Raw genomic sequence first — 22,278 nt, 5'->3', positions numbered from 1 at the left:
TGCTATGAGACAGTATCAAAGAACAGAGTTGCTTTGCCAGAAGGATAACGGTTAAAATCCACTGACCCATTTTTTTTGTTCTTTTCGTTCCTCACAGAAAAGAGCTAAGAAAATTGAGGGTGAAACTATTTATATCAGACATAGCAATTTAATGTTGGAGGTTTGTATGGATTCTGCAGCTCTGTGTCTGTAGCCGTGCTTTTCTTGCTCTTTGGCTTTTTGGCTGCATGCTGTGCATGAGAGAAATTCTCCATTCTGATTCATCCATTCTGTTCTCTCCTGCCTGATTCGTCCATTCTGTTCTCTCCTGCCTGATTCATCCATTCTGCTCTCTCCTGCCTGATTCATCCATTCTGCTCTCTCCTGCCTGATTCATCCATTCTGCTCTCTCCTGCCTGATTCATCCATTCTGCTCTCTCCTGCCTGCGTTCATTTGAACAGCATTTAACCCCCCAAACCGTCCCCCAGGCCACAACCCCCACCCCCCACCCCCCCAGGCCACACCCCCACCCACACCGTTCTGCATCAGCCTTTAATCTCCACATGGGCCTCTGTGAGCGAGACTCTCAGGAGACATGATTGGCAGCTGTAAACCCCGCCCTTCAGTGCGGGGAGCTACAATATAGACAGAGGCAGCATAAGGGGGCCGGACTGGGGCCAGGTGTTATTCCCGGGGAAAAAACGCTATGTAGTGTAATATAACTGCTATATAGTGTAGTGTCAATGTCATATAGTGTAGTGTAATATAACTGCTATATAGTGTAGTGTCAATGTCATATAGTGTAGTGTAATATAACTGCTATATAGTGTAGTGTCAATGTCATATAGTGTAGTGTAATATAACTGCTATATAGTGTAGTGTCAATGTCATATAGTGTAGTGTAATATAACTGCTATATAGTGTAGTGTCAATGTCATATAGTGTAGTGTAATATAACTGCTATATAGTGTAGTGTCAATGTCATATAGTGTAGTGTAATATAACTGCTATATAGTGTAGTGTCAATGTCATATAGTGTAGTGTAATATAACTGCTATATAGTGTAGTGTCAATGTCATATAGTGTATAGGTATAACTGTTATATAGCGTAGTATGACTTGTATAGTGTAGGTTGTATGTAGTATAACTTATATAGTCTAGATAATTATTATACTGTGCAGCATCACTGTTATATAGTGCAGTATAACTTATATAGTGTCAAAAAAATGTATAATAACTCTTGCATGGTTTAGTATAACATGTAATGTACTTTCCTGTTATTTAGTGTAGTATCATTGTTATGTAGTGCAGTATAACTTATATAGTATCGAAAAAGTGTATAATAACTCTTGCATCGTTTAGTATAGCATGTAGTGTAGTATCATTGTTATATAGTGTGTAGTGTAATTTACATAGTGTTGATAACCCTGGGGTAACTAAGTTTGGGATAACTCTTATATAGTGTTGTATAACCATTATATAGTGTTGTATATAGTGTAGTATAACTTATATAGTGTTGATGAAGTGTAGAATAACTCTTCTGTAGTGCAGTATAACATATAGTGTACTATCACTTATATAGTATAGTGTAACTGTTATATAGTGTAGTATTATTGTCCTGAAACTTACTCAAACTGATGTCGGCAAGCCCAGTGCAGAGGAAGTGCTTTGTTTTGGCCACACTCCCTCACCTGTCCTAGCACCTCCTCCCCACCCCCTTCCTGACCCTCAGTGTTGACCCCACCCCCTTCCTGACCCTCAGTGTTGACCCCACCCCCTTCCTGACCCTCAGTGTTGACCCCACCCCCTTCCTGACCCTCAGTGTTGACCCCACCCCCTTCCTGACCCTCAGTGTTGACCCCACCCCCTTCCTGACCCTCAGTGTTGACCCCACCCCCTTCCTGACCCTTCAGTGTTGACCCCGCCCCCTTCCTGACCCTCAGTGTTGACCCCACCCCCTTCCTGATCCTCAGTGTTGACCCCAAGCCAAAGACTAGGTGATATTACATATGCTCATTTGGGGTGTCATCAGAGGTGAACAATTTGATTGACCAGGCCCCGTGACTTTCGAGAGTGTGAAAGTCATAACTTTAGATTTGCACTTTTATTTGATCTTTGAAACCTGCCCATCCTTAGTCATGTGACCAGAAAGAGTGCCACAGATATGCAGATGTTTGGGGGCGCATTCCATTTCCTTGAGTTTCAGCGCCATAACTTGCATCAGGGAAAGTCCAGATGTTTAGGCCTAATCTTCACTTCCCCTTGAATACAGTTCCTCCAGTTAACACAAATGCCACAAACTCTGCTTTTGGTTTACGGTGCACAAACACATTTGCTGTAAAAGTCTTCTTGTCTTCTTGTACAGCTGGTTTTCCTGGCTGTAAAACAGCAATTATGTCCTTATTTACATGTGGATAATTCACCCCAGAATAATTCACCCTGGTCTGGCCCAAACCCCCATCCCTTTGAGTAGGGCAGAAACCCCAGACCGGCCCGAATCTGTCACATACTTTGGGATCCCGTGGGGTCAGGCTGGGATTCCGGGCATGAATCATCTGACTAGGCTCCAGATGAGATCTCATTAGAGTCCGCCTCCGTTTTCATATAGTTTAGAGATCCTCATTGAGCGGAGATGGCAGAAATAACCTGAGGCTGAGCATTTCCTGTGAAGAGTTCCTGCACTTTTGTCCAGCTGTGGGCTTGTAGCCCCCATTATTTTTCTGCTCTGCCTCTGCTGCCCCTCCCACCACCTACCATTCTTACTGCCTGCATTCTGACATAGAGATCAGCCACTGTATCCATCGCCATGGAGATTAGCCACTGCATCCATCGCCATAGAGATCAGCCTCAGATACTGCTTCGTGTGCAGCTCCTGTTAGCTAGTGTGCACTCTCTCTTTCTCTTTTCTCCCTCCCTCTTTGTCTCTCCTTTCTCCCTCCTCTCTCCCCTCCCTCTCTCTCTCTCTCTCTCTCTACCCTCCCTCCCTCCCTCCCTCTCTGTCTCTCCTTCCCTCCACCCCTCCCTCCCTCTCTCACCTGCTTTCCTCCCTCCCTCCCTTCTCTCTTCCTCCCTCCCTTCTCTCTCTCTGCTCTCCCCCTCTCTCTCCCTCCCTCCTGCGTCCCTCCCTCCCTCCCTCTTTCTCTGATGCAGGTGTGTGTGTGGAGGGGTTGCTGAGCCCCTGTTTTCTGTGGCTCCTGCTTCTCCCTCGCAGGCCAGTAAAATGCTCTCCGGTGGGTGGGGGGGTGGTATGTTAGGGGCCTGATATTGTCGCAGGTGTAGGGGAGTCTGTGTGAGCATTTTACTGACAGGACGAGTGTTGCTTTAATGGTCTGTGTGCTTTTGCATTGGCGCAGTGACTTTACCTGCTGCTGTTTGTGCTGTGACCACCAGGGGCACTCATTCTCTACTGTTCTTTTTATGCCCTCTCTCTTCCTCCAACATCTTTTCCCTCTCTTTCTCCCCTTCTGTTTCTCCTCTCCCCCCTCCCTCTCTTTCTCTCTCCCCTCCTCTCTCTCTCCCCCTCTCTCCCCTCCTCTCTCTCTCCCCCCTCCCCCCCTCTCTTTCTCTCTCCTCCCTCTCTCTCTCTCTCTTCCCCCTCTCTCTCTCCCCCCCTCCCCCTTCCCTCTCTCCCTCCCTCCCTCTCCCCCCTCTCTCTCTCTCTCTCTCTCTCTTCTCCCTCTCTCTCTCGCCCCCCCCCACCTCTGTCTTCCCCTCCCTCTCTCTCCCCCCCCACCTCTGCCTTCCCTGTCCCGTGGGGCCCTGGGCCATCTCTCCCTGTTGAGCAGGACCTGGATAAGACTCAGGATGAGGTCATGCGCCACCACGCCAGTATCAGTGAGCTCAAGCGTAACTTCATGGCGTCTGTTCCCGAGCCGCGGCCGAGCGAGTGGGACAAGCGTCTGTCTGCCCATTCGCCGTTCCGCAGCGCCAGCACCAACGGGGCCCCCCCACCCACCAGCCCTGCCGTGAGTCTGCCGCTGTCCTGTACTCACCTGTACTCACCTGTACACATCTGTATACTTCTGTACACACCTGTACACTTCTGTACACACCTGTACACACCTGTAGACTTCTGTACACACACTGCGTGTGCCCCGCTCACACACCTGTACACACACTGCACTGCTGCAGTCATATACCTATATACTCACTGTGGTCATGTACTTGTACACACACTGCACTGCTGTGGTCATATACCTGTACACACACTGCACTGCTGCAGTCATATACCTGTACACACACTACACTGCTGCAGTCATATACCTATATACTCACTGTGGTCATATACTTGTACACACACTGCACTGCTGTGGTCATCAACCTGTAAATGCACTGTATGGCTCATCTGTCCACAGTCACTGGATGTGCTTGTGATGGACATGAAAATGAAGGTGGTGGGAGTGTTGCATGTTGAAAAGTGGGTTAGTTCTCTAAATGCACAATACTGGGTTCCCTGCAAGAACTGTAGTAGCAGTAACATTGTTTGTCCATGTGGTGGCACTATTGTCCTGTGGCAGAGGTATGCTGGCTTTGTGGTCTCTGTTGCCACAGTGCGCTCCTCACACCTGATACTGATGTTTTTGTTTTTCTTGGAATGCCTGTCTAATAATTCATTAATTCAGTCATAAAAATAAATCTGGAACCATGCTGACAATCACAAGCTCTCCTCAGGCATGCTTCTGCCCACTGCTGTCCCTTTTCATTCAGCACTGCAGTCAGAGCAGCTGGGGCAGTCAGAGCAGTCAGAGGTAGTCAGAGCATTCGGAGTAGTCAGAGCAGCTGGAGCAGTCAGAGCATTCGGAGCAGCTGGGGCAGTCGGAGCAGCTGGAGCAGTCCGAGCAGCTGGAGCAGTCAGAGCAGTCAGAGCAGCTGGGGCAGTCAGAGCAGCTGGAGCAGTCAGAGCAGCTGGAGCAGTCAGAGCAGCTGGGGCAGTTGGAGCAGCTGGGGCAGTCAGAGCAGCTGGAGCAGTCAGAGCAGCTGGAGCAGTCAGAGCAGTCGGAGCAGCTGGGGCAGTCGGAGCAGCTGGAGCAGTCGGAGCAGCTGGGGCAGTCGGAGCAGGGACAGTCTGCATTGAGAGCAAAACAGGATGTGCTTACCCGAGGAACCCCGTGCTGAAAACTGCCAGTTGGGAACCATGTGACCAGTGCTGTCTTGCCATTTTTAGATCTTGTTCAGGAAGGGTTAGAATGTTGACATGTTGGTTAAGCATGGGATCCAGTCCTGCTGAAGTTCTGGGTCTGTTCGGGTTCTGATGGGTTTGAGGTTCTGTTGGGTTCGTGTTGGGGTTGCATTGAGGTTGTGTTGGGGTACTGTTGGGGTCGTGTTGGGGTTGCATTGAGGTTGTGTTGGGGTCGTGTTTGGGTTGTATTCAGGTTGTGTTCGGGTTGAGTTGGGGTAGTGTTGAGGTGATGTTGGGGAAGTGTTGGGGTTGTGTTGGGGTTGTTTTGGGGTAGTGTTGGGGTTGTGTTGGGGTTGTTTTGGGGTAGTGTTGGGGTTGTGTCCCCCCTCCCCCCAGCTCTGTGTGGTAGGTCTAAAGCTGCCATTGGTACAGAATTACTAGCTTCGCTGCAGTGATCTGTTCTGTAGTATGGTCTGTTTGACCATCCTAGTTGTTTGGTCTGTCTGTTGTCTATGTGCTTTGAATGTGGGTTTGTGAGAACATGTCTTTGTGTCTGTCTCTGTCTCTGTTTGTATGTGTGTGTGTGTGTGTGTGTGTGTGTGTGTGCGTGCACGCAGATGAAGATTCCCTCCTTGTTGGCTGCAGGCAGAAGGGTTGGTAGCTCTGTGCAGGTAAAGGTTCTGCGACTTGGCTCTGTGCTGGAGGCTGCAGAAATCTCTCCCCTCAACCTCCAAGCCCCACCCCTTTCTTACACCTTCACCAATGGCTGCTCTGGGCTTGGACTGTGCCCTGTGCTTGCAGCGAATGGCATGGCTGGGTGTGAGCGCGGCTGCATGAGGCTCTTTACCCCTTCGGTCTGGGATGTGCAGAATGAGAGCCTGCAGCCAGTGAGGAGTTACTGACCGCTCTGAATAACTGACTACTCTGAGTAACTGACTGCTCTGAATAACTGACTACTTTGAGCAACTGACCGCTCTGAGTAACTGACCATTGAGTAACTGACTGCTCTGAATAACGGACTACTCTGAATAACTGACCGCTCTGAGCAGTTGACCACTCTGAATAACTGACTACTCTGAGGAACTGACCGCTCTGAATAACTGACTACTCTGAGCAACTGACCGCTCTGAGTAACTGACCATTGAGTAACTGACAGCTCTTCTTCTCCATGTTGTCTCTCTTTTCTGTCCCTCCCTCTCCCTGTCTTCATTGGTGGCTTTGTGTTCTCTCTCTCTCTCTCCTCCCTCTCTCTCTGCCCAGTGCCCCAAAGCCCCACCCCCTCCGCCCCCCTCCTCCCCAGCCTCCCCCTGCTCAGGGGTGTGCAAAGATGCCCCCTACAGTGACCCCTCCCACTTTCTGTGGCTCAGCCAGCGCCGTGCCCAGTTCTTCCTGTCCTAAAGTCGTGGGGTGTGGCCCGGATGTACACAAGCTCCACCCCTTTAAACTTTGACTTTTGTCCTCCCTAATTGGAGAGTGGGTGGTCTCCCTGCAGTCCCAGGACCCAGCCCTGATGAATAAGGCAGAACCAATGCGTTATTAGTGTGTGTTAGGTCCCCAGTGTGCTCACATATGCACATGAACACAAGCTGATCACGCCTTATTGGGTAAGATGCAGACCTGGGTGAAATATGTATTTGTTTTGGATTCAAATACTTTTCTGTGCTCTCTTGATCTTGCCTGGTGTTATTGAGCCTGCCTATATGCCCAGAAGGCGGGGTATGCACTTTTTGAGAGTATTTCATTGGTTCCAATACAACAGACAAGATCAGTAAAGTGTAGAAAAGTATTTGAATCCAAAACAAAAATGTATTTGAATCCAAAACAAATACATATTTGACTCAGGTCTGGTAATAAGAGTACAGCGCCCTCTGCTGGGTGCAAAACCACAGCGACAGCCTGAACTGAGCACTTGGCAGGAATACACACTCAGACACACACACACACACACACACTCAAACAGACATGCACACACACACACACACAAACGCAGATTCACGCAAAAACTCACGCGCACACACATTCACACACACGCACATTCACACACTCACATGCGCACACACACATACACATTCACACAGTGCTTTGATTTGGTTGTTTGTCTCTCACATCCGTCACTGTCACTACCAGCAGCACAGAGACACGCCCCGTCCCTCAGTGCCACGCCCCGTCCCTCAGTGCCACGCCCTGTTCCTCAGTGCCACGCCCTGTTCCTCAGTGCCACTCCCTGTTCCTCAGTGCCACACCCCATCCCACAAAGCCACGCCCCATCCCATACTGCTAAAAACCGCAAACTAAAATATTTTAAAAATTAAAAAGTAAAAGCTGAGACTTAAAGCACCATGTTTACTGTCACCTTTGCACACCCCGCCCATGCCCCACCTCCTCCCCCCAGGTCTCCAATCTCCCCCATGTTCATCGCTGTATGTCTCTTGGTCTTCTGTCACCAAACGCAGCCGACGGGACGTCCCATGCAAGCGCAGCAGGAGGCGCAGGTAGGAGAGCGGGACTCGCCTGCTCCAGGGGGACCCCCTCTGGCAAAGGTGTGCATTGCGGTGCTCCAGGAGGCCCCGCCTTGCCAGGTGTACCCTGTTCAGCTGCAGCGTCCACGCCTCTCCTTCCTCCTGTCCTGCCTGCTGCTCGCCACCATCACGCTGTGGTGGCTCCTCTTATGAGCCCTGTTAGACTGCAGTATCTCTGAGCACTGAAACATCTCTACATCCTGACTGCAGTATCTCTGAGCACTGAAACATCTCTACAGAATGACTGCAGTATCTCTGAGCACTGAAACATCTCTACAGAATGACTGCAGTATCTCTGAGCACTGAAACATCTCTACAGCCTGACTGCAGTATCTCTGAGCACTGAAACATCTCTACAGAATGACTGCAGTATCTCTGAGCACTGAAATATCTCTACAGAATGACTGCAGTATCTCTGAGCACTGAAACATCTATACAGAATGACTGCAGTATCTCTGAGCACTGAAACATCTCTACAGAATGACTGCAGTATCTCTGAGCACTGAAACATCTTGACTTCCTGAGTGCAGTATCTTTGAGCATTGAAACATCTCTACATCCTGAACACAGTATCTCTGAGCACTGAAACATCTCCACTTCCTGACTGCAGTATCTCTGAGCACTGAAACATCTCTACAGACTGCAGTATCTCTGAGCTCTGAAACATCTCTACAACCGGAATGCATTACCTTTGAGCACTGAAACATCTCTACATCCTGACTGCAGGATCTCTCAGTGCTGAAACATCTCTACATCCTGACTGCAGTGTCTCTCAGTGCTGAAACATCTCTACAGACTGACTGCAGTATCTCTCAGTGCTGAAACATCTCTACATCCTGACTGCAGTGTCTCTCAGTGCTGAAACGTCTCTACAGACTGACTGCAGTATCTCTCAGTGCTGAAACATCTCTACAGATTGACTGCAGTATCTCTCAGTGCTGAAACATCTCTACAGACTGACTGCAGAATCTCTCAGTGCTGAAACATCTCTACAGAATGACTGCAGTGTCTGGGCACTCGGGCTGTCAGATCTCAAATTGATATTTGGTTATATTTTGAATTGGGGAAAAAAAGCATTTGAATTGTTAAAATTAAGGCTCATACATTATGAAACAACATGGGCCAAAGCTAGCTGGCTAAATAGGCTAAGTGTTCTTTGTTCTCAGCCTATATGACCAAAATAACAGTGAGCCTTGTAGTCAACAAAACAGCTTGTTAACTAAGTTATGGCAGTTACAGCTGAAATAGAGGTAATTCGTTGCTTTCAGCTGTAGCTCACCTTGGCTATTCATGCATTTCTCTGGTTTTGAGGCAATGTCTCTGAACAGAAGGCATAGCTGTGCGCTTTATACCCTAGTGATGCTGTGAGACTGCATACCCACATTCTGTGAATCACTAGAGCTATCCACAAACTCCACACCACTAAAATCTAAGTGCTCTGTAAATACTGCCTCCCACCTGTGATTCCACGCCAAGTTATAATAAAACTAGTTTACAGTTAAAGAGTGGGAACACTGACAAAAACCTGTCAGTTTCAGTTGGGCCTAACACAGCTTTATTCAAAAACAAATTCAAACTGGAATGTGGCTGAAGACATTTGAGGATGTCACGGGAAGGTCACAGGTTAAAGCAGCCGTAACTAACTTCATTTTTAGAAAGGATACCAGGGAACGGTCATGCTTAGTGGCAATCATAGAAAGAGCTGATGTATGAGAAATCCAGCACCGTGAACTGTTCATACCCATAAATTCTGCCTTCTAGAATCAGGGATTTGGGATCAAAACAAAAGTAGTTCACTACATGAGCCAGTCCAGTTTGCATTGTGAACCAATCCCCAAATGTGAAAGACCTTGTGCGTTCTCATATTGTACACATACTGTAGCCCCCTTCAGGACTAGCACAAACTACACGGGTGCTAGCACTCCTGGAGCGGAAGTTTTCAGTGTAGTTATGTCAGTCTGTAATCCTGCTCACCAGGAGCGGAAGTTTTCAGTGTAGTTATGTCAGTCTGTAATCCTGCTCACCAAGGAGTCATAGCTAGCATTGATGCGTATTCATGGCGGTGTTAAGAGACGCAAGGGGAGTGCAGGAGAGTCTGTCTTTCTCTGTGGCCTGGGCCAACAGGTGTGATGATTTCAAAATATTTTCTCAGCATTGTGTTTCCTGAGAAGGTTGGTTATTGCTGCTTTAATTTTAGCTTAATATTCTTTTCTGAAGTATGACTGTGTTTGGCTTATTTTATTTTAAATGTTCATCAAACTTCCACTGGTGTATTATCAACAGGCTTTATGGTAGCCTGTGCTATCTTACCCCTCTGGCTGCTAGTACTGGCTGAGTTAGCCAACTGGCTAAGTTGCTAACTAGCTTCGCGGTCGTTGTTAGCACAGTTACGTCACGTTGGCCATTCAAAAAAAAACAACTGCATGCAATGAAAAAAGATGCCGTGTTCTGAAGGAAATTTCCTTTCCGGTTCTTTTACAGCTGTGTGGGAGAGCTGGAGGATTTGGCTCGCTCGCTCATTCAGCCCTTCCAGAAAGACTGAAATATTGCTCAGTTCGTTTGTACCCAATTGAACGTTAAAGATTGTTGAAATGTTACCAAAATGTTACCAAAATTACTTAAGTAGAATACATATACAATCAGTGGTATTATCTATTTTTTGGCCAAAACTGAATAGAAAGTAAACACGTTCTTTTGTCTTTGTGCGTGCCTTCTTGCTCCCCCTTGTGGACAATACGGTCATAACAGGAAGCGCCCGAGAGTATTTCAATGGAATGCATTAATGAAGAAATTTTGTCATTTTCTTGTAATTTTGCAATACATATTCAAATATATGCTAGTAGTGTTTTTTGAAATGGAATATTCAAATTTGAATTTTTCGATCCAGTTGACAGCCCTGCTGAGCACTGAAATATCTCTACAGCCTGACTCTGCTGTATCTCTCTAAACACTGAAATATCTCTACAGCTTGACTCTGCTCTATCTCTCTAAACACTGAAATATCTCTACAGCCTGACTCTGATATCTCTCTGAACTCATGTATCTCTACAGCCTGACTCTGATATCTCTCTGAACTCATGTATCTCTACAGCCTGACTGCTGTCTCTGCACTGAAATATCTGTACAGCCTTGCTGCTATGTCTTTGTATTCTGAATCCTCTCTGCCTGTGGTTTTATGCTGGTATCTTGACTGACTGCAGTATCTCTGTTCACTGTACGCTTTGCAGTATCTGCACTTTCTGTAGACTTTTCCATTTCAAAGAGATTCTTCTTTTCTTCACAGGCCCTGACCCCTCTTACCCCCCACCCCATGTTTATCCCCTACCCCACCATTACAGTGGCCTCACCCCACCTGACCTCCTCCCCTACCGTCCTCCATATCTGTGTAGTGCAGCTGGGAGCATAAAAGGGTCCCTGCTGCAGGCTGTCATTACTGCAGTCTGTCAGTGCTGCTGTAACCCGTCAGTGCTGCAGTCTGTCAGTGCTGCTGTAACCCGTCAGTGCTGCAGTCTGTCAGTGCTGCTGTAACCCGTCAGTGCTGCAGTCTGTCAGTGCTGCTGTAACCTGTCAGTATTGTAGTCCGTCAGTGCTGCAGTCTGTCAGTGCTGCTGTAACCCATCAGTATTGTAGTCTGTCAGTGCTGCTGTAACCTCTCTGATGTAGTCTGTCAGTGCTGCTGTAACCCATCAGTGCTGCAGTCTGTCAGTGCTGCTGTAACCCATCAGTATTGTAGTCTGTCTGTCAGTGCTGCAGTCTGTCAGTTCTGCTGTAGCCTCTCAGTGATGTAGTCTGTCAGTGCTGCTGTAACCTGTCAGTGATGTAGTCTGTCAGAGCTGCAGTCTGTCAGTGCTGCTATATCCTGTCAGTGATGCAGTCTGTCAGTACCGCAGTCTGCCAGTGTTTTTGGAGACCATATGCATATGTCTGTGGCCAGTTAGTGCTGTGTGTTGAACTGGGACTGTCCGTTTGTCTGTCTCTGTATCAGAGGGAACGGAGAGCAGCTGTAATGTTTGTGCAGCTGGTACTCTGTAATGCTGAACACACACGTGATAAGTGCTGCTTTATACCTGTGTGTGATTCTCTGTAACTACAGGTTACTCCTGAAATCACATTGTGAACAGGGGTGTTTCCCTATAAATATACTATTTGTCTTATTTTTAAAAATATTATTTGCGTACATCTGATACAGTAGTTTTGCACTGTATTGCATTAGAGGCTGTGCAATTATACTGTCAAGTCAAGAAAGCAAAGTCAAATTATTTATTGATGAAACTGAAGGAATATTTTTGAAAAAGAGATGTTATAATAGTTCATGTGCCCGGAATAGATCCAGAGTCAGTGAGCATGTAGTTAAGTAGCTACTGGCTGTACCCTACTTTACATAGAGGGTTACCCACACTTACTCTACCCTACTTTACATAGAGGGATACCCCCACTTACTCTAGCCTACTTTACATAGAGGGATACCCCCACTTACTGTACCCTACTTTACATAGAGGGATACCCCCACTTACTCTACCCTACTTTACATAGAGGGATACCCCCACTTACTCTACCCTACTTTACATAGAGGGATACCCCCACTTACTCTACCCTACTTTACATAGAGGGATACCCCCACTTACTCTACCCTACTTTACATAGAGGGATACCCCCACTTACTCTACCCTACTTTACATAGAGGGATACCCCCACTTACTCTACCCTACTTTACATAGAGGGATACCCCCACTTACTGTACCCTACTTTACATAGAGGGATACCCACACTTACTCTACCCTACTTTACATAGAGGGATACCCACACTTACTCTACCCTACTTTACATAGAGGGATACCCACACTTACTCTACTCTACTCACAGGATGCACAAAGCTGCCTTACCTACAGTAGGATGCTGCCAGTAGTTCCAGCACCCCAGAAATGTCCTGGGGAAACCGAGCCCCGTTACTCAGAGCTTCCTTAGCCTTTCTTCTTCTTCCACTTTGTTTCCACTTTAGTGTTATTTGTTAAGATGAAGGCCAGTGGCTTGTCTTTGGTTATGTGTGCATTAAAAGCTGTTTCCTTTGCTGTTTTTTTTGGTGGTCCAATACTTTCCTGTACGTTGACTGAAATCTGGTAGTCATCATGATCCTTCCAGTGATTTTTGATTCTCATCCTTATAGGAGGAGTATGTGTATCAGTGCGGATTCTTGTCCTTACAGAAGAATGTGCATCAGTGCGGATTCTCATCCTTATAGGAGGATTATGTGCATCAGTGCGGATTCTCATCCTTAGAGAAGAATGTGCATCAGTGCGGATTCTCATCCTCATAGGAGGAGTTTGTGCATCAGTGCGGATTCTCATCCTCATAGGAGGAGAATGTGCATCAGTGCGGATTCTCATCCTCATAGGAGGAGTATGTGCATCAGTGCAGATTCTCATCCTTATAGGAGGAGTATGTGCATCAGTGCGGATTCTCATCCTCATAGGAGGAGTATGTGCATCAGTGCGGATTCTCATCCTCATAGGAGGAGTATGTGCATCAGTGCGGATTCTCATCCTTGCTCTGCTTAGCTCCGCAGTCACAGATTCAGCATGTATTTACTGCGTAAATCTGTTCATGTTTTATGACATCCTTTGGCCTGCTGTAAGGGGGGGCTGGGGTGGGCCGGGCAGTGAAGGTTGGGGCTGCTGTAAGGGGGGGGTGGGGGTGGGCCGGGCAGTGAAGGTTGGGGCTGCTGTAAGGGGGGGCTGGGGTGGGCCGGGCAGTGAAGGTTGGGGCTGCTGCAAGGGGGGGGGGAGGGGGGGGGGCCGGGCAGTGAAGGTTGGGGCTGCTGTAAGGGGGGGGGGTGGGGGTGGGCCGGGCAGTGAATGTTGGGGCTGCTGTTTTACTTTGATTTAAAAAACTGACCTTTCTGCCATTTGTCTGGACATTTTCTGTTTCCTCTCTCTTCACAAAAGAAAGAATTCTGCTGCATTCAGCCGAATTTGTATTTGTGTTGTTGGATGTTTGCATGAGGACACCTGTCGCAGGTGTAGGTGCTACTGCTGTGTAGGGGGAGTGTAGACGGGTAGGGGGAGTGTAGATGGGTGGGGGGAGTGTAGATGTGTAGGGGGAGTGTAGACGGGTAGGGGGCGTGTAGATGGGTAGGGGGAGTGTAGGGGGAGTGTAGACAGGTAGGGGGAGTGTAGACGTGTAGGGGGAGTGTAGATGGGTAGTGGGAGTGTGGGGGGAGTGTAGACGGGTAGGGGGAGTGTAGACATGTAAGGGGAGTGTATATGGGTAGGGGGAGTGCTGGGGGAGTGTAGAGAAGTAGGGGGAGTGTAGACGTGTAGGGGGAGTGTGGGGGGAGTGTAGACGGGTAGGGGGAGTGTAGACAGGTAGGGGGAGTGTAGACGGGTAGGGGGAGTGCAGGGGGAGTGTAGAGAGGTAGGGGGAGTGTAGACGTGTAGGGGGAGTGTAGATGGGTAGGGGGAGTGTGGGGGGAGTGTGGATGGGTAGGGGGAGTGTGGGGGGAGTGTGGATGGGTAGGGGGAGTGTGGGGGGAGTGTGGATGGGTAGGGGGAGTGTAGACTTGTTATGTTCCCCTGCTTTGTGGCCACTCTTCTGCTCCCGTGTGAATGTGTGCCCAGGTCTCCCCTGCATTGGTGTTTATTCAGTGTAATCCTGTTCCATGTGTGTGTTTGGTGTCTTAGTGTAATCCTGTTCCGTGTGTGTTTGGTGTCTTAGTGTAATCCTGTTTCATGTGTGTGTTTGGTGTGTTAGTGTCGAATGGCGAATGAGAGGCATCAATTGTAAAGCGCTTTGGATAAAAGCGCTATATAAATGCAGTCCATTTACCATTTAGTGTAATCCTGTTTCATGTGTGTGTTCAGTGTTTTTTAGTGTAATCCTGTTCCATGTGTGTGTTTGGTGTCTTAGTGTAATCCTGTTTCATGTGTGTGTTTGGTGTCTTAGTGTAATCTATTCCATGTGTGTGTTCAGTGTTTATTTAATGTAAGCATGTTGCAGGCGTGTGCTCAGTGTTTTTTAATGTAATCCTGTTCCATGTGTGTGCTCAGTGTTTATTTAGTGTAAGCATGTTGCAGGCGTGTGTTCAGTGTTTTTTAATGTAATCCTGTTCCATATGTGTGCTCAGTGTTTATTTAGTGTAAGCATGTTGCAGGCATGTGTTCAGTGTTTTTTAGTGTAATCCTGTTCCATGTTTGTTCTCAGTGTTTATTTAGTGTAAGCATGTTGCAGGCGTGTGCTCAGTGTTTTTTAGTGTAATCCTGTTCCATGTGTGTGCTCAGTGTTTATTTAATGTAAGCATGTTGCAGGCGTGTGCTCAGTGTTTTTTAATGTAATCCTGTTCCATGTGTGTGCTCAGTGTTTATTTAGTGTAATCCTGTTCCATGTTTGTGCTCAGTGTTTATTTAGTGTAAGCATGTTGCAGGCGTGTGCTCAGTGTTTTTTAGTGTAATCCTGTTCCATGTGTGTGCTCAGTGTTTATTTAGTGTAATCCTGTTCCATGTGTGTGCTCAGTGTTTATTTAGTGTAATCCTGTTCCGTGTGTGTGCTCATTTGTGCCCCGTGGCTGTCTGTGTTCCTCCCTGTAGAGTGCGTGTGCTGTGCCTGTAAGGACAGAAATGTGTACTAATTTACCCAGAGAGGCACCTGGCAACACCGGTCAGGGGGGTGGAGCCCTAAGCCCCCCCACCCAGGAAGGACTTAAGGGGTTGGAGTCAGGGGATGATGGGAAGGAGCAGGAGGAGGGGCTTAGCAGGGATCATCCATGCAAACCAATGAGCCGCGTGGAGCTGTACCCAAACCGCACCCCTGAGCCTGAAACCCAGGCCCCTGCGATGCAGCCCCCGCCTGGCCCTGAGGAGGAGCCCTGCCCCCCTGCCGAACACGAGCGCCCCCCCGGGGTGGTCGCGGCCTCCCCTGCCGAGCTCTTCCTGAGCAACGGCCCTTACCTCATTCGCTGTTTCCAGGTAGCATTCTCAGGAGGCTCCACCGCTTAAGGGATGGGCTCTGGAAACCCTGCAGCAGGACTGCGATTCCCAGCATGCCCCTGGCCTCTTAGTCATTAACAGGTACATGGTGGGTAAAGATGATGGAGCCAGGTGTGTGCATGCAGCCTGCTGCAGAGGTACAGCCAGGCGGGCTCAGGGATCACCTGCTCTCTCCTCACTCTGAAATCCACGGTGGCACCAGCCTCTCCCACGGCATTCTGGGAAACTGCATGACTCTAACAGTGATGCGCTTTTGGTGTTGGGGATCTTTGAGCTTGGGTGTCCTGATCTTTACCACTGGGGAAACTGAGGGGAAGCCAGCACACAAGTGTGCAGCTTGCCGGTGTTCAGCACACACAGGTGTGCAGCTTACATGTGTTCAATGCATAGGTGTTCGGGCCACTGGTGTTCAGCATAAAGGTGTATAGTGGGGGGCATTATGGTGGGGCAGTTGGTGTGAGCAGAGGCTTTCGGGTGGGGCAGTAGGTGTGAGTGGGGGCATTATGGTGGGGCAGTAGGTGTGAGTGGGGGCATTATGGTGGGGCAGTAGGTGTGAGTGGGGACATTAGGGTGGGGCAGTAGGTGTGAGTGGGGGCATTATGGTGGGGCTGTAGGTGTGAGTGGGGGCATTATGGTGGGGCTGTAGGTGTGAGTGGGGGCATTAGGGTGGGGCTGTAGGTGTGAGTGAGGGCGTTAGGATGAGGCAGTAGATGTGAATGTTGGGTAGTTGGGTCGGGTGTGTGGGTGGGGCATTAGGGTGGAGCAGTAGATGTGAGCGTTGGGTGACTGGGTTGGGTGTGTGGGTGGGGCATTAGGGTGGGACGTAGGTGTGAATGTTGGGTCAGGTGTGTGGTTGGGGCTTTAGGGTGGGGCAGTAGATGTGAGAGTTGGGTGGCTGGGTCGTGTGTATGGGTGGGGCTTTAGGTATCAGGACAGGTGGGGATGTGCAGGTGGTTTGGGTGCTCAGTGTGTGTGTCTCTGCAGCCGCCTTTGGTGAAGACTCAAACCGTGACCCTCTCTGAAGCCTCCAACTCCCTCCTCAGCGAAATCACCACGAAGGAGGTCCCCATCATCCACACTGAGACTAAGACCATCACTTATGAGTCTGCTCAGGTAGGAGCAATGCTAACGCTAACCCAGAAACTAAACCTGACTGTGCTGCGTGATGCTACACCTGAAACTAAACCTGACTGTGATGTGAGATGTTAATGCTAACTCTGATGCTAAACTTGACTGTGATGTGAGATGTTAATGCTAACTCTGATGCTAAACCTGACTGTGATGTGAGATGTTAATGCTAACTCTGATGATAAACCTGACGGTGATGTGAGATGTTAATGCTTACTCTGATGCTAAACCTCACTCTATGTGCTGTGAAAGGATTGTACTAATGCTAACCATAGACCTGAACCCCCCACAGCCATCTGAACCCGTGGCAGACAGTGACCCTGGGGTTCTGCTGAGTGCCCAGACCATCACTTCTGAAACTGTCAGCAAGACCACAACAACCCAGATCACCAAGGTGACAGAACTATGCAGCCTGAGTGGCTGAGCTGTGTGTATTGGGGTGTGTTGGAGATTAGGGAGGTCACTGGGGTGTATTGGAGATTAGGGGGGTCACTGGGGTGTATTGGAGATTAGGGGGGTCACTGGGGTGTGTTGGAGATTAGGGGTGACACTGGGGTGTATTGGAGATTAGGGGGGTCACTGGGGTGTGTTGGAGATTAGGGGTGACACTGGGGTGTATTGGAGATTAGGGGGGTCACTGGGGTGTGTTGGAGATTAGGGGCGGCACTGGGGTGTATTGGAGATTAGGGGCGACACTGGTGAAGTTGAGGCTTCGGTGTTTGGGACATGCTTTGCCTCCAGTGTCCCTGCTCTGTCCTTATTTGGGGGTCCAAGCAGTGAAGTTGCTGGAACCCTATTGTATTTGTTAGGATTATTAGGGGTCCAAGCAGCGAATCTGGTGGAACCCTATTGTATCTGTCAGGATTATTATTATTCTTATTTTTCTCCGCTAAAAGTGTCTGAGGCTCAGCAACCATAAGTCCTAGAGCAACCAGTAGGTGGTGGGTTCCTATGGCCCCCCACTACTCAGGCGCTACAAATCACCTATGTCGGCCAGATGGTGGCCCTATAACAAAGGGTCATACTTTAAAAGGCCATAACTCCCACACCATAAGTCAGATCAACACAAAACTTCATTGACCGATGCATCTGAATGTGCTGTACAGCTTTACTATTGGGGCCACTTATGTCCGCCATATTGTTTGCCGGCCATTTGGACTTTTTTATTAGTTGCGGCGCGGAAGCGCTGCAGCTGTACATCTAAAGTGTTACAACATCTAGTAAACTTCTTTACAGCAAGCGGCTAGAAGACATCCATGGCAACGCAATAAAGTAATCCGACACCGTAGGGTCCGTTTTTATCAGTGAGGGGAGGGTCTGAATGTCGGGGAAGCAATGGAAGACAGTGCCAGCCAGAGTGCATGCTAGGCTACTAAAAGTTTGTTAGTAAAGCTTTTTGACAGGATGAATAATTACTTTTCTTTGGCATGGATCCATTTGAAGACAATATTGGATGAGTTCGTTTAGTCTTTGAATCTATCATTATGCTGAGAAATAGCTTAACCATTTTATTGATAGTATTTGAGTTTTTGTGCAAACGCGTGAAAACACGCTGGTATAATAAAACAATGACGGTAATACATAGTCTGCTTTGTTTCGTTGCTACCATAATATAACAAACTATCTTGTGTCTACAGCTGCAGTTTCTCGCTGCAATGACTAATATTGAATATAAACAAAAGACGCAATTTATGCTGTAGTCTGCCAATGTCTAAATAAATAATATGGTACTCTGCACGCAGCACGCAGGTAGCAGGGATGGCGAGTTGGTATTTTGTTTTTTGCTCCTAAAAGTTTGTTAGTAAAAGCTTTTTGAGAGGGTGAATCATTAATTTTCTTTGGCATGGGTCCATTTGAAGACAATATTGGGTGAGTTCGTTCAGTCTTTGAATCCGTCATTATGCTGAGAGAAATCGTATTCCGTAGCAACAAGATAAACCCGACATTAGCCCTAAAATATGCCAATACAGCAGTGAAAACGCTGCTCACTGAATAATGAAATAAACGAGACAAGGTTTTTAAAAATTATACCATTATACAGTCAATATCTGGGACTAAACATTGAATAAGTATACAATCTTACCATTGGTTTTACGCGTAGAGATGTCCCTTTTGAGGCTGAGTGGTCATATATTGTCTTGGACAATCCGTTTGTGAAATATACGCGCATTTGTGATGCCTGGGTAGGCTACCTTCAAAAATAGCTGTGCGTAATACCACACATGTTGTTTACAGCGTTATCGCCGTTTTTAGTACAATTTGGCTTGATTGACAATTCATTTATTCAGTAGGTGAGAGTATAAGCTTTCTAACGATGTATAACATGTCTGATTTTGCTTTGGAATAGCGTTTTATAGGTCAGCGTAACCGAAACTGTTATAACCTGTTAGTCAGAGCTGTATGCCAGTGACCTCATGTCAGCAGTCAACCAATCATCTTCTTTACGGCGTATGCGGGCACTGGTTACTAACTATGCGCTTTTAATTTCTTGAGGAGGTATGCGTCTTCAACGCGGCCGTGGTCTGCAACCGCACATGCCGCACATTGCGCACAACCCCTACACAGACCCATTTTTACGTGTACTATGCAGAAGTATAAAACTGCCTTTACAAAACCATCTAAAAATCGCTCCATGGGGGGCGCAATTGTGCCAATGCTTGGACCCCTCCCAATGCCGCTTGCGGCTTTAATTTTCTTTTTTTCCTTTTTCTCTCTCCCTCTCTCTCTCTTTCTCTCCCCCCCCTCTTTCTCCCTGTCTCTCAGATGGTTAAAGGTGGACTCTCAGAGACACGCATTGAGAAGAGGATTGTCATCACTGGTGACCCAGAGATTGACCATGACCAGGTGCGTTACAGTGATGAGTTTGAGCCCAGTCTGGTATCAGAGCTCAGCTGTGTATGAGTTCAACCTGTCAGAGCTCAGCTGTGAGTTCAGCTGTGTGAGTTCAGTCTGGTATCAGAGTTCAGCTGTGTGAGTTCTGTCTGCTATCAGAGCTCAGCTGTGTGAGTTCAGCTGTGTGAGTTCAGTCTGGTATCAGAGTTCAGCTGTGTGAGTTCAGTCTGGTATCAGAGCTCAGCTGTGTGTGAGTTCAGCTGTGTGAGTTCAGTCTGGTATCAGAGCTCAGCTGTGTGAGTTCAGTCTGGTATCAGAGCTCAGCTGTGTGAGTTCAGTCTGGTATCAGAGCTCAGCTGTGTGAGTTCAGTCTGGTATCAAGCTCAGCTGTGTGAGTTCAGTCTGGTATCAGAGTTCAGCTGTGTGAGTTCAGTCTGGTATCAGAGCTCAGCTGTGAGTTCAGTCTGGTATCAGAGCTCAGCTGTGTGAGTTCAGTCTGGTATCAGAGCTCAGCTGTGTGTGAGTTCAGCTGTGTGAGTTCAGTCTGGTATCAGAACTCAGCTGTGTGTGAGTTCAGCTATGTGAGTTCAGTCTGGTATCAGAGTTCAGCTGTGTGAGTTCAGTCTGGTATCAGAGTTCAGCTGTGTGAGTTCAGTCTGGTATCAGAACTCAGCTGTGTGTGAGTTCAGCTATGTGAGTTCAGTCTGGTATCAGAGTTCAGCTATGTGAGTTCAGTCTGGTATCAGAGCTCAGCTGTGTGAGTTCAGTCTGGTATCAGAGTTCAGCTGTGTGAGTTCAGTCTGGTATCAGAGCTCAGCTGTGAGTGAGTTCAGCTATGTGAGTTCAGTCTGGTATCAGAGCTCAGCTGTGTGAGTTCAGCTGTGTTTGTGTTGGGCCGCGTTTGAGCAGCATTGGGAGAATTCTGCCTGTTAGCTGGATGTTTTCTAAGGTACAATATGACTACTACTCCCACAAAACATTCACAGTACAGAACTAGTTTTACATCTATACTGAGCGATATCACCCAGTGCTCAGCGATTTATTTAGGCAGAAAATGTAGTCTTGGTCCAGAAGTGTGTGCTGGCAGTGATTTTTAAAGTCCCCATTTGTCACAATGTGTAAGCAAAGTTAACAACATCAGTTCACACTGCTGAGCCATACCCCTTCATACAGGCACACTGTTGAGTCCTCCTCTGGTTAGCCCTGCCCCTCTGGATTACACCCCACCATGTTGCCGTATCTGTGGCCTCAGTAAAGGGTCTCTACACTGTAGCATGAGAACAGCATCATGGGAATTCACTGCGTTGGCCTGTGTTGTGACTGCGCTGGCCTGTGTTGTGACTGCGCTGGCCTGTGTTGTGACTGCGTTGGCCTGTATTGTGACTGCACTGGCCTGTGTTGTGACTGGAGTTGGCCTGTGTTGTGACTGCATTGGCCTGTGTTGTGCCTGTGCTGGCATGTGTTTTTACTGTGCTTGCCTTTGTTGTGACTGTGCTGGCTTGTGTTTTGACTGTATTGGCCTGTGTTGTGACTGCTGGCCTGTGTTGTGACTGTGCCGGCTTGTGTTTTGATTGTGTTGTGACTGTGCTGGCCTGTGTTGTGACTGCTCTGGCCCATGCTGTGACTGTGCTAGCCTGTGTTGTGCCTGTGCTGGCCTGTGTTGGGATTGTGTTGGCCTGTAATGTGACTGCACTTGCTTGTGTTGTGACTGCGCTGGCTTTTGTTGTGACTGCGCTTGCCTGTGTTGTGACTGCGCTGGGCCGTGTTGTGGCTGCGCTGACCTGTGTTGTGTCTGTGCTGGCCTATGTTTTCACTGCATTGGCCTTTGTTGGGACTGTGTTGTGACTGTGCTGGCCTGTTTTTTTACTGCGTTGGCCTGTGCCTTTACTGCTTTGGCCTGTGTTTTGGCTGCGTTGGCCTGTGTTGTGACTGCTCTGTCCCGTGTTGTAACTGCGCTGGCTTATGATGTGACTGCTCTGGCCCGTGTTGTGACTGTACTGGCCTGTGTTGTGACTGTGCTGGCTCATGTTGTGACTGTGTTGGCCTGTGCCCTCTCCCCCTCACACCCAGGCCCTAGCAGAGGCCATAAAGGAGGCAAAGGAACAGCACCCAGACATGTCTGTCACCAAAGTGGTGGTTCACCAGGAGACAGAGATAACCCCGCCCCCGGAGTGAGCCACACCCACGCACAGGGTGAGCGACCCATAGTGGGCTTCACCTCTGACCCCCTTTATACACACACACACACACATACATGCACGCACACACACACAAATACACACTCAGACACTCGCATACACACACTCACACACACACATGCACACACACTCAGACACACACACGCACACACACACACAGTAAACTCACCTGTAGTAGATTTCAGTGGCTGTCCTGTGTCCTGTCCCAGCTGACATTTGGGGTTCTCCCAGTGCTGCAGTGCCCTTCACTCTGGGCCTGCTTTAGGGGGTCCTCTGCTGACCCCCCAGTCCTGTTTAACATTCTGCTGCTTCCTGCTTTATCGGGGGTGGGGACTCCTGCAAGATGAACTCACTCTAGTTCTTTATTTTTTAGGACAACGAGGGAGCATCAGGAATGTGAACAGTCTCCTCTCCTCCCTCCCCCCCCGTCATCTTTTCACCTGGCGACCCCACCCTGACACGCCCAAACACAGCCCCACCCACCCCATGGCTCCACCCACCCCTCAGCCCCACCCACCCTTCA

At 48.4% G+C, this 22,278-nt stretch overlaps 1 protein-coding gene across 17 annotated transcripts in view; it reads left to right on the top strand.

The window, feature by feature from the left end:
• The window catches only part of epb41b (erythrocyte membrane protein band 4.1b), a 60,471-nt gene extending 38,193 nt beyond the window's left edge, over positions 1–22,278 (top strand). For 13 of the 17 annotated variants that reach the window (XM_035436405.1, XM_035436322.1, XM_035436384.1 and 10 more), the window contains 8 exons: positions 98–160; positions 3,766–3,945; positions 15,199–15,576; positions 16,582–16,710; positions 17,018–17,119; positions 19,489–19,569; positions 21,628–21,750; positions 22,129–22,278. In XM_035436405.1, coding sequence (XP_035292296.1) covers positions 98–160; positions 3,766–3,945; positions 15,199–15,576; positions 16,582–16,710; positions 17,018–17,119; positions 19,489–19,569; positions 21,628–21,732 — 1,038 coding nt within the window. In that variant the 3' untranslated portion in view covers positions 21,733–21,750; positions 22,129–22,278. The remainder of the gene's footprint in view (positions 1–97; positions 161–3,765; positions 3,946–15,198; positions 15,577–16,581; positions 16,711–17,017; positions 17,120–19,488; positions 19,570–21,627; positions 21,751–22,128) is intronic. The other 4 variants (XM_035436375.1, XM_035436347.1, XM_035436365.1 and 1 more) reach the window with 3 other exon arrangements.

The sequence above is a fragment of the Anguilla anguilla genome, chromosome 1 (genome assembly GCF_013347855.1).
Source record: "Anguilla anguilla isolate fAngAng1 chromosome 1, fAngAng1.pri, whole genome shotgun sequence".
Lineage (NCBI taxonomy): Eukaryota > Metazoa > Chordata > Actinopteri > Anguilliformes > Anguillidae > Anguilla > Anguilla anguilla.
Note: the sequence above shows the minus strand (reverse complement) of the source record. Positions and strands in the feature narration are given on the sequence as shown.